The following is a 13,317-nucleotide window of genomic DNA, read 5'->3' as shown; positions in this document are numbered from 1 at the left end:
GAGGTAGCACCACCCTAGAGCTGGCCAACACTCTTAAATCGTGTCCATGCCTCAAGTTGACACCTAGCTCTCACTTGCCACCTCAACTTTCACCATTAACCAAACCAACTCGCCACCATGAACTCACCAAGAAATCTCTCAAAATCACCTAGAACATCCTCCTCATTTTCTCAGCCAAAGGTGTTTGATCCGTTGCAAATCTTCTCTGGGGTCGAACACCCTGCGCTGAGCTCGTCGTCGCCCTCGGTGTCCAGAGCGCCGCCGCTCGTCGTGTCGCTGTTCTCGGCGATCCGGTGCGTCTCCGACCAAGCCATCGCGCCACCGTTGTCGCCAAGATGCAAGGAAGCAGCACGCGGGAGGAATCAAGCTGAAGAGCTCCCAATCACGAGATCGCCGTCGTCTTCCTCAAGTCCGGCTGCTGGCTCTCCCCTTCGATTCCTCGTCCTCGGAACGACGGTCGGGTGGAGCTATCGCCGTCGCCATACCGATTTTTGCCGCCGCCGGAACATTCTTCACGCCGTCATCGCCATTCAAGCATCACCGGCGCATGTGCGACCCTCAGTAAGCCTCCAGGAGCGGAGGAGCCCCGTAGCCACACATGCATGCACCCATTCGCATCGCATGAAAACGAGCCGGAGCTTGACATGCCTTAGCATGCCGAGAACCACCTCCGCTTGCGCCACCGTTTCCGCTGACTCCGACCACCGCAGCCCGCGAGACCACCACCATCAGCTTCGCCATCTTCCACTCTACATTTTTCTGTTTAGTCCGCGTCGGCTATCTCGCCGTCGTTCGCCGTCACCGCCGCCGCAAAGGTCGCCGGCCGCCTCCGCTCTGTCTCTGCTGCTGCTGTTCCTCTCCTGAGCCAATGACAGTTGGACCCCACTTCATTAAGCACCAAGGACCGCGATTAGAAATAGTTTAAATCATGTAGGGTTCTATCTGTAAAAGTACTTAGGATGACATGTGGACCAAGGATATACATGTAAATACTCTTAATGAAATTTCATTTAAACATGTGCTAGGGACCTCAGGACCTATCCCTAGAAACCCTTGGTACTTTTCTGCATATTTGCTCTCACTGCCATGTGGACCCCATCCTTTTAAAATCTGGAAATAATAAAAAATATAATCAAACTAATTTTGTTCAACAGATCGAGAAATGCACAAACTTGTAAAATACATATAAAATTCATTTTAACTCCAATCTGGACGAACTAAATTTCTATGGACTTACGAATATATGATCTTTAATTTAGAAACATAAAACGTGGCACTTACGGCAGAAGAAATAGCCCTAAAAATTCATGTAATTAACAATGAACATAGAGCAACTTCCAAATTATAAAATTCACCGTAACTCCTTTTGGAGTAAACAAAATTCCAGTGTGCTCACAAAACCATACTCTTAATTCCCATACTAAAACTTCACACATTCTGTAATAAAAACATCACCAAATGTTTATTTAGTAAAATAACTAGTATAATGAAATTAGAAACTACAAAATCCATAAGTAATTCATTTTAACTCTAAATGGGCAAAACTAAAATTTGTTAATTTCAAAAAAGTATGCACTTTAGATCTATAGACTAATCTCTAGATGAAATTATAACCAAAACATTTTTTAAATTTAAAATAACTAATATGGTCTATAATGTGCCAAGCAACTTATAAAATTCATAGGAAAATCATGCTAGCTCTAAAAATAGTGAAACCAATTTTGTTGAACTCCTGAGAACCTATCCTTCACTACGGAAAGCCAACACAAGACTTGGACCTAAAATGCACCTAAGGTCTAATAGAGCTTAATTAACCTAGTGATAGTATTAAACTTTGAAAATTAATTACTCACAAATGCAAAGTAGTAAAATAGAAATTCTTTCACCAGAATCCTACCCACACAGCACCTATTCATGGTAGAAAACTCATGAATTTTAGAGCATTTTGATTTTTAGCATATTTCAGTACTTATTTGCATACCGTATTATTTGTATAGATTATTGCGTTGACGGTGAAAGAGTGAACTAAAATGCTATCTAATTGCTCAAGAGTAAGGCAAGTTTTTCCTCCCCTCCTATTTGATCACATTGAAACCCATGTTTTGGGAGATGAAAAGTGTTGTTTGCAAAGTTGCATTTATATTTTATTAAACCAATATTTGAAAACTTGGGAAATGGTAATTATTTCTAACTTGCTGCATAAACTCCCTTGAATTATTATACACCTCTCCATTTGTATACTTAGGAATGGTTAGAGTACATCACTTGTGCTCATTTGGGGCTATAAATGCTTAATATGCTACTATATGCTTAGCCATGCGTACAATATGCCAAATAACATTATGATCACTTTTTAAATGAAATTTTGGGCATAATTTCACTGCTAGACAGATTTGGGAATATTTACTTATTTGCGAATTAAAGGTGTGAAAATGAGGTTTTAGAGTTGGGCGGCAAGTGGTGTGCATATGGTGGTAGTTGCACACCGATAGGGGGAGTGTTTGCCCAAGTTACCTAAGGACAGAACTTGTGTCACAAACTTAAAGTTAACCATACATCCACATGTGTTATTTATGGGCTGACCTTGGCCAATTAAGTTATTTAATGTCTAGCCTTGCATATGGAGGCCGGAGTAGAATGAATTAGTCTTAGCGATGATTCATTGGAACTACCCATTTTTGTGTGTTCGATTATAGGATGATTTATTCCCTACGTGTGTGTTCCATGAGGGGACGGTTTGTCAATCCTCATGGCATGGGTGTCTCAGTCTATCCAATTCAATGATATAGTGCCTCGTGAGGGAAACAAATGTGTTCACTGCCACGGCGTTAGGTTTAAGGCCTGGGCCTGCCACCTAACGTTTCTATGTGATATGCCTAGGATGGAGCCACACTTGCCGTCGCTGATGCAAGGCTAGGCATTAGGTAATGTAAAGGCTTCGTTGTGACCTCTAGACCACACTCAATGTGAAGAGTGTAGTGGTACCGACGGATACCGGATAAACTAGAGTAATCACATCATGTGAGTAAAGCTGTACAAACTCTGCAGAGTTCTAAAAACTAATCGATTAGCCGTGCTCATGGTCATGAGCGCTTTGGTGAGGTCACATGAGTATAGACTCATTGTTTTAAATTATGTTTATAAAACTGAGGTTTGAAAAGGATGATTTGTGTTGAGTTGTGTGAATGTGATGATGATTATATGACTTGTTGTCAAGGAAGGCAACAAGGGTATGTTTATGATGATATGATGTTAATTATGATGAATTTACAAATTTATTTTGTTTATTTAATCATCAACTCCTTTACAAAAGAATTGTGAACCAAAACTTGCTTTATGCTGAAATTGAACTACATATTGCCCTCCTTTGAATATATGCCTTACATGTAGTTTGTTAAGAAAAAATAATGTACTGACTCTTGTTATACTCGAATATCCCACTTTTTGTAGGTTGTATGTTTAGATTAATTTGAGTGATACGGGCTTCGACTGCTTCTCATAGGACTTGTGTTGACGGTCATTATTGACCAATTTCAACCATCAATATTACTCAATTAATAAAGACTAGCTATACTTGCGATGCACAATTTCCAAATAAAATATCTACTTCCACTATATACTATGCTACTAACATCTATGCAGGAGAAGCACATATAAATGGAGGAGAATCGATAGTAAAATAAATGATCAGCAAATCGGATTGCTATCGAGAAGCAGACTTGTCGATAGATGGGCTCATAACATAGAATTAACACAAGCAAACAAGCCCAAAATTCACACCACTAAGCTGAGGATCCACCGGGATATACACCTGCCAAAAGTGGGCCAATTGGGTCAGTCCAGGGTTCGGCCGAACCCAAAATAGCTCAAATGGCCCAGAAAATCCACAGGTCGGTAGTTATCGACATCCCATGGCGGTTGTGACCGTTTCTACCCGAAGCAACCGTCATGACACTTGGCACAAGGAGGTGAAGCAAGAGGGAATATGCTCAATGGATACCTTGAGCATCTCCACACTCCCAAGGCACCTCATGGCCTATAAATACCCCTCCTCTCATTCCATTCTCCACACACTCAAGAAGAAGATCAAAGAGCTCTTTCTCAAGTTTAGTAGTATTCTAGTGCTAGTGGAGTAGGAATTAGAATAGTATTCTTAGTCCTTGGGTCTTTAGAAGAATGCTCTAGTAGCTTTTCTCTCTTCTTTTATAAGACTTATTGAATTAATAGAATATTCTTCTTTATACATCTTTGGTATTTTATTTCATTTATATTATCTCAGTACCGACTTTACTTTATATTTGTACCGATATAGTTGTGTAGCTAGCTTACCAGAGAGGTGCAATGGTGTGGGTTTAATGTTTGAGTATTCGGTTGCTCGATATTGGATGCATGGATGTAGAGTAGTATTTAGTAATGTAAGCGCGATGCTTAGATTATTGGATACAATTAATTGAGGTTATATGGTGGGATAGTAGAGGTGGGCCGCTGATGGTGACAGTTCAGTACGGGTATTCCTCTACGTTAATATATAATCCTAAGTACACTTTCCTGGGGAGGATTCTCCTCCGTATCAACAATATCCTCTGTATTCTTAGGTCGAGGCTTCGGAGTTTATATTATGTTTGCAAATTGATTTGATATGTTCACTTTCATTAGGAAATTTTGTAATGAGAGAATTTTGTTAGGTCGAGGCTTCGGGATGTAATGTAAAGTGCACTAGGAAATTTTGTTCATGGGTGCAGCGTAAGAAGAAAATCTAGAGCATAACGAAAAGAGAGAATTTTGGTGCAAAGCAGAAAGCACCCAGCTTTGCAAAAAATCCCTCAACTTTTACCTCAACAATTGATAGACGACGTCCTGGGTGATGTTTGTTGGAATGGCCCAGGCAGCAGGAGCGGAAGAAGCTGCGTGCGCATACGAAGCAGAAGATAACTGGGCAGCATGTGCTCAAGAAATCGTGAGCGAGAGACGAATGCATGAATGGAGGCCTCGGTGGTGGTGGTGGACACTACAAGGATTTTGCCCAAGCACAACGACGCGAAAACATTGCAATAAGGGTATTTTCGTTGCAATATGGAGAACTCGCAATGTAATATTTTCATTGCGAGACATTGCAATTACCGATCCGATGCAATATCCTATTGCATCGAGTGTGTAATGCCTTGCCATAAAATTGGTGTGTTGCAACGAGACGTAGCGTGGCAATGGGTTGAAGAAGCAACGATAATTGGCGTTGCATGGGTGATAATTGATGTTGATATATTTGTTGTTGCAACAACGTTTGATAGATATGTAAACAAGCATTATAACAACGCTACAGTTTTGTTGCAATCCTCTATACTCCAACGATATTTGCAGGTGGCAATAACACGTATGGTGTAGCAATATGCTTGAAGGATATCGCAACGATGTAGGACTCATAGCTATACGCTTACAGAATATCGTAACGAAGTATGAGTCATCGCTATACGCTTAAAGGATATCCCAACAAAGTAAATCATCACTATACGCTTAATGGATATCGCAACGAAGTATGACTCGTCGCTATACGCTTAAAGGATATCCCAACGAGGTAAGCCTTCGCTATACCTATACGTTTAGAGGGTATCGCAACGAAGTATGAGGCGTCGTTATATGCTTATAGGTTATGGCATCAACATGTAACCCGTCGCTATAGGCTTAAACCATATCGCAACAAAATATGGGTCATCGCTACACGCTTAAAGGATAGCATAACAAATTGTGCAATATTGTAACACTGATTTATTTGGTTACTACAACAGAAATATTCCACATCAAAAATTGGTGCAACACATTTATATTAAAAAATTTGAGGAATCAAACAATCATTCACTCTTACAGCCCGTTCAAATAACAATTACATTATTATAACGAAACATTTTAACTTGTCCATTCATCCATTCAATAATAAAATGTCCGTAAACCCTATATTGTTTGCACCCATGTCCACCAATATTCCAATGTCTGCAAACCATCTATTCTTTATACCCATGTCCACTAATCTTTTGAGTCTTATTGTCTCGCCCGAGCTAGAATCTCCTGTTGAAGACAAACATGGTTTGAAGTGAAATGATAGCTATAGGTTGGACAATATTGTGAAATGGCAATGCAATATTTATATTTCTTACCAATTGCTTCCTTTTGCTTGCTCGCATTTGAGCACCAGATAGTAGTTGCTTAGAGGTAATGTATTTCACTGTTGTCCCTTTCCCACCATTGTTAGTGTCGACGGTCCTTAAATCATAATATTTGACCATCAATACCTGCATATAATGAAATAAAACATGGTATCCAACTTAGTGGTAGGGATTATTACTAATCATTTCCACTAGTGTTGGTGAAATATGTGTATGTAGGTAATTTGAGGAGAAAACACATCCGTCATGCGACAAAACACACCTCCGCGCATTCAGGACACGTTTACACAGATTGAAGGGCCCATATGTCAACCAAAACCACTTAGAATTGGGCGAAAACATTGTGCAATATGTTGGGGGCCCATTAAGCAACCTACCGGCCAAATGAGAGGCCGGGAGGATGGTTTTTTGGGTTCGGCCGAACCAATCCTGGCGCCTCCTGTGATCTGGCTTCACGTGGATGACTTGGATTTCTTCCCAAAGGCGGTTGGAGGGTGTTTTCAACAATTCCCATGCCCCTAACCATCATTTGGAGCCTATATAAGGAGGTCTCCTTCTCACTTCAAAGACACACAACTTAGAGCTGTATTACAAGAGGCTCTTGTATCTTTTGTACATTAGAAATATGTAGAGAGTGAGGGGAAGCTCTGGAGGAGTGCCTGGAAGTTTGGCGCTCATCCGACTTCTACCTCGATGAGTGTAGCTTTCTAGGAGGAATTCTGGAGGAGTACCAGAGCTGTTGGTACACTCTGCTCCAGGTTCGGAGAACTTCTTCTATAAAGTAAGCATTCGGGATCCTTTCTTTTGTTATTTAATTATTTAGTCTAAGTGTTGGTATTTCTTAACGTCATTACTAGAAATATAATTCCCAGCAATGGCGCAGGAATACTCCTGGTATATTATGGTTATAGAGTTCATCCGCAAGCGCACGGATATTACCATGGTAGCATTTCATCCGAGAGTATTCCAAGGGTATCGTATTTATTTTATCCCGTGGGAAAATCATGTAGAGAGAACTTGACTAATAATTTATATATTACTTGTGACAATCATATCCTAAGCAAGGGTTAAGATAATCCGATAATCCAAGGGTAGAGTGACACACAAGCACTTGAGCTACTCATTCTCATACTAAATTATATAGGCTAAGTGGAAAGAAAAGAGAAAGATAATATATTCATGTACTTTTAGTATACATACGTTCTAGTCATCTAATATACTAGCTAATACCCTCTATCCGATGCCCTCCTAGTACTTTGAGAAGCCACCTCTGACTGCCGAGTTCCTTACGATAGCCCGTCATAACCATAAAACCGGGGCTAAATACGGAGGAGTACCCTCACCAGGGAATTAACTTAGGATTATATACACGCGCGGAGGAATACCCGTACTGAGCTGTCACCATCAGCGGCTCACCTCTCATCTGCAGCATCAGTTTTGCCCACCTCATCGCTACCTTCCTCAGCGTCTCCCTCGCCAGCAACATCACCATGGTCCCCAACCACTAGACGACCAATGAACAGTGCCTCGTGCAAGTATGGGAAAGGCAAAGGTTTTTTCTTGAAAACCTTGCATTCTTTTTTAACATGCATATGAAATTTAACAACAGATCACAAGAAATATGTTAGCAAAAAAGTTTACAAGCAGTGATAGCAGCAAGTTGATCACTTGCTATCATTAGGTTGCAAGGACAAATCAGGCGTTTTAACAACTGTACAAAACATTTCCCTGGTTCCAAATGTAATGTAATATAACATCGCAATTAACCAATCACAAGTATATAGATGTAATGTACAACAAAGTTGTAATGCACAGTAACAGTCTTGACACTGCGACTTGCCTACCAATTTGGTTCAAAGATGTGATGGCACACAACCATTTGTATTTGAATTACATAATTAAAGGACAAGGTCAATATGAACATGTAAATGTATTGTTTGCACATTCACCAAAAGTTATATAATGGATCACTGTTGTACGTTTTCTAAAAGTTTCCAATTATAATTACCATACGATAGCAATGTCATAAAGATTGTGTTCAATTCGACATATGGCCATCTCAAAATTCTATATGACATGCTGGTTACACGAGCTGGTAATGTACTCATGTGTGCACACTGTTGTTTTCCTAATCTGCTAGCTTACTAGTATACCGTAAAGTCTCAGAAATTGTATAAATTGCACAAAGTTAATTCATGTGATTCGAACATACCCCTTTCCACCACTCATCTGGGGCAATAATAGTGCCGCTCTCAGGGTCCCGGCCAAGATCTGTTGCAGATGATTGAAGGTGACACCAATTTGCATAACGACGGTGAGTGACATCCCACGAGTTCTTGATTTTTTGTTTCGAGAAGTCCTCGTTCAGCTGTGCCTTGAGCTTCTGCTGTATGTTGCGGTAACCATACTGATTGGGGCCATTACTAGTGATACCTCCCGCATAGATCTCATCACGATATATTTCCACGAACATAAGGAGGTCAAAGTTGTCGTATTTTTGGCGAATCTGGTGGCAAAAATTACAGTTGGCATGACAAATAAAATTGCAAATGGTGATGTGCAAAATGAACTAATCATGGGTTTGGGGACGTGCGGAGTGTCCTAGTCGAGGCAGCGGACGACTGTGGCTGGACTAGCTTTTCAGACGAATTCCCTAACAGCGTTCAGCAAGGATGCCCAATACTCTTGGAGGGTGAACGCAGCAGCTAGCGGCAACGTCGTCGTCGGAGGCCGTCTCCCTCGAAGAGGCGTCGGAGCGGAGAGAGCCGGTGGAGCCTTGGTTGGACACAAGCCGAATGGGATTAGAACTATCCTCCTCCAGCTTTGCATTCTGCAATCTCCTTCAGGTCGTCGGCTGCTCCGTCGACCTTGAATCGTCGGAGGAGCTGGGGCGATTTGAGCGCTTCCCCATCGGTCCGACCACCCCTTTAATCAAATAGGGGAGCTCACCCTGCAGTGCCTCTTCAATGGCCGACACCCTATCTCCACTACCCTGGTGATACAGGGAAGAAAAACTGGCTTTACCGGAATAGATCAGAGGGTGCATATCATTTCTCGATCTGTCGCAACACATGACTTGGTGCAAAAACTAGTATGATAAGTAACTGTCACATGAAGTACATTTATTTATCCTTCTACAAATGAAGATTATACGTTGAGCGCAATAATAGTTTAATTTAGTAGCAAATACCAGCGCCCTTCAATATGCTTGTTTCAATATGACTGAACTAATATGACCAAATTAATTCAGGGTCCAAATGTCCTTTGTCCCTTGCAATACAAATATTCCACATATTTTAATTTCCTATTTTCCTTGGATGTCATGCTGATATTCATATATATTTCATGGTTCAAATTAAACTACGTCAACCGGAAGATATGCATGTCAGTATGTCACCATGGCCGCGCGGAGCGGATCAGATATATAGTGTGTGTCTATATATATATATATATATATATATATATATATATATATATATATATATATACATACATACATATATATATATAGCAAATCGATTCTACACCCCTCCATTAGAATAACTATTCTATACACCCCCCCTCCCATGGACAAACCCACCTCCCCCACCCTTCCTAGGGCCCAAAACCCCCCTCCCGCCGGTCAAACCTGCCCATTAACTCCCTCCTCCGCCCACCACTTTGCTGTTTACGTCTCGCAGGAATTCCGCAGTAACATAACGGTCATTGTGTAGTAACAAGACAACTTTCTCGCAGTAACAACATCGAAAAATTGTCATTATGGATCTAGTTTTGTTAAGCACTTTTTTACGAACATCATGGTGCAAACGGATTAGAAAAATAAGATATTATGTGAGAGATATTGCTTTCTAAAGATTGAGATTTACCTTTTTTTAAGTCCTCGTCTCACTGGAACAGCGTAGTAACACGATGACCAATGTGTAGTAACACGACTCCTTTCCGCAGTAACGACGTTAAAAAATAGTTATGATGGTTCTAGTTTCGTTAAGCACCTTTTTTATGGATGCCATGATGCAAACGGGTTAGAAAAATAAGACATGACATGTACGTTACTGCTATCTAAACATTGAGATTTAAAATACTTTAGCTACACGAAAACATTACTTCCATAGTGTCACTGTTTCTATGCATGTTCTCTGTTATTGCAAATTTCGCCATGTTGTTACTGCCAAAAGTTAAGTAACAACCTATAAATTTTGTAGTAACGTATCATGTTACTAACCTTCTGGGATAATGTTACTGTCAAATCATAGTAACAAGTTATGATTATTACAATAACATAACTGATTTGTTCTCACACAATTTGAATAGACATACAAAGTATATAAACAATGTTTTCTATTCACATAACATCATATGTTAGAGGAAAAAGTACGAATTACCCCCCAAACTATCGCGGTCGTCCGAATTACCCCCCTGAGCCACAAAACCGGACATTCTTCACCCTGAATTTTCAATACCGGACGAAATACCCCCTCGACCCAATTCAGAGCGGTTTTATCCTACATGGCGTACGCGTGGCAGTCCAGTCAGCATTTTTTTTAAAAAAATTTTGGTGGGGTCCACCTATCATGCCTCCACTCCACCTCTTCCTAATTTCTCTCTCCGTTCTCTCTCACTCGTGCACGTGGGCGCAAGTGCAGAGCGGCAGGTGGACGACGGCGGCGCTCAGGGGCGGGCGGCGGATGGCAGCGAGTGGGTGTGGTGCAAGTGTGCACGGCGGTGCGGACGACGGTGGCCCGTGGGGGCGCGCGGCGGATGGCGGCGCGTGGAGGCGCGCCGCGGAAAGCGGCATGCAGGGGTGGGCGGCGGACATCGGCGAGTAGGTGTGGCACAAGTGTGCTCGGCGGCCCGGCGCCGCGGACGACGACGGCGCGTGGGGGCGCGCGGCGGACAGCGGCGCATGGGGGCGCGAGGCGGACGGCAGCGCGTGGGGGCGGGTGGCGGACGGCGGCGCGCAGGGGCCGTCGGGGTCCCGCATCGTCCTTCCAGATCCGCGCATCCTCCGGCCCCGTCCGCCGCCGGTCCCGTGCGAACAAGCTCGCCGTCCCAGCCTTCTCCCTCGTGCGCTGTTGCCGCCACTGGTGCCCCCTCGTGCGAGCGCGGCACAGCTAGGCCTGGAGCGCGGGAAGAAAGCGACGCCGCCGTGTGCCTCCCCGTGCGCGCGCGGCACCGTCGCCCCCAACTGGCCTGCCCCCGGCCATCGCCGTCCTCGGTCCCCCTCCGCTGCCCCGGCTGTCGCTCAAGCAACTCCTCGCCGAGGCCCACGCCGCGCTCCGCCGCCGTGACGCGACGTCCGACTCCGGCGAGTCCGCGCTACTGCTGCCGCCTCCACATCACCCTCATTCCCCACCGCCTGCCGCCGCCACCGCCGACGCCGCCGCAGCTCCATGTGCCCCGCCTCCCGCCCGTGAGAGAGGAAGAGTGAGAGAGAAGTGAGAGGAAAAGTATGACATGTAGGTCCCATATTTTTTTTAATAAATAGAATGCTGACTCAGCTGCCACAAGTACGCCACGTAGATCAAAACCACCGTGTATTGGGTCGAGGGGGGGGTAATTCATCCGGTTTACATAGTTGGGGGTGAAGAATATCCGGTTTTGTGGTTCAGGGGGGTAATTCAGACGACCGCGATGGTTCAGGAGGGTAATTTGTACTTTTTCCTGTGGTATATTTGATAGGAGAGCTTACCATGAACTATAAGATCATGAGTTCAAGTCTTGATTTCACCAATTTATTTTTAATTTTGTTAAAATATAGAAAAGAATAGAAGGAAAAATGAGATATGGGAGGGAGAGAAGAAAAACAAAGAAAAAAGAGATCGGGAGGGGGAGGGGGGTGGAGGAGCGATCGGGAGGGATCCTCCCCCTCCCGATCGGGTGGGGGAGGGGGAGGATCGCTGGGACGGGGAGGGGGAGAGAGATTGGGAGGGAGGGAGCGCTGGGAAGGGGAGGAGGGGAGAGAGAGAGGGGGACGGCTGACTAGCGACTAACCGTGCGCCTAAGGCCGCGCGCGCTCAGTCCAGCCCCTTATGTCTCGTTGTACTACTATTGGTATATTATCCTTCCTCTTTATACTACTATATACTAATATTTTATACTACTACTAGTACTACACTATGTGTGTGTCTATATATATATAAGTTTGTATTAACACGTATACAAACTTTGTATACGCGCGTATACAAACTTTGTATACGTGTATACAAACTTTATATACACGCAGTTTGTATACATACATATAAAAACCTAAAAAATACGTGTATATAAAGTTTGTATACGTGTATACAAAGTTTGTATGTGCACATATATAAAGTTTGCATACATTTGTATTAGAAAAATTGAAAAAGATACGGAAAGAAAAAAACAGTAAAAAAAAGAAACCGTAAACTGAAAATATACGGAAGGAAAAATAGAAAAAAAAGGAAACGTACGCCAAAAAAATCGCGCCGTCCGCCGTCCTCCTCTCCGCGCGTGACGCATGTCCAGTCGCGCGCCCCCGCGTGACTGATGGAGCGACGGGATGGATGGGCTGGGCCTGGGTGGTGGGAGGGGGTGTGAATAGTTATTCTAGGGGGAGGTGTAGAATAGAGCTGTCTTATATATACTATATATACTAGTCGCCAACCCGTGCGATGCACGGCTATTATTGGTAGAATTATTAAATATTAAAATTTTAAATATATTGTTTTGAAAATTATTTGTAGACCTTTCTATTGCTGTAAAGGAAAAAACAATATATTTTTTATTGACAGTTAAAAAAACAAAATTAAAAAGTATATACATCAGATCCATCCCAAGTAGCATTTTGCACTTATTTAGTAAACTCAATTGTTAATTCCAAATTATATTATTTCATAATTTTGATATTTGTAAATTTTGTATTTAAAATATTGAGTTTTATTTGGTCTGAGTATAGCCTTTTTCAAGATTTAATAATTCTGAAATTTATAACTAATAGATGCTGATCGAGATGTACACGTTTGAGATATCACTAATAGCCTTTTCCCTATTTTACTAATTATAAAAATCGGAATTATTCTCTACTCATTTTCTTCTCATGTTGGAAGCTCAATTTAGTATTTTTTTAGTTTAATTTATTGATTTGAAATTGATATATTGTGATGTTCCGTCAAGAAAAAAAATTTTGGACTCTCATTTG

General features: G+C 42.4%; 1 protein-coding gene across 1 annotated transcript; it reads left to right on the top strand.

The window, feature by feature from the left end:
- Window positions 1-1,017, top strand: LOC4348207 (uncharacterized). The gene has a single exon (XM_015758485.2). It carries the CDS (start codon window positions 118-120, stop codon window positions 862-864), a length of 747 nt encoding a protein of 248 aa, XP_015613971.1. The 5' UTR covers window positions 1-117; the 3' UTR covers window positions 865-1,017.
- Window positions 1,018-13,317: the final 12,300 nt, after the last annotated feature.

This window comes from Oryza sativa, chromosome 10 (assembly GCF_034140825.1).
Source record: "Oryza sativa Japonica Group chromosome 10, ASM3414082v1".
NCBI lineage: Eukaryota > Viridiplantae > Streptophyta > Magnoliopsida > Poales > Poaceae > Oryza > Oryza sativa.
The sequence above is the reverse complement of the archived record's forward strand: the minus strand, read 5'-3'. Positions and strand labels throughout refer to the sequence as shown.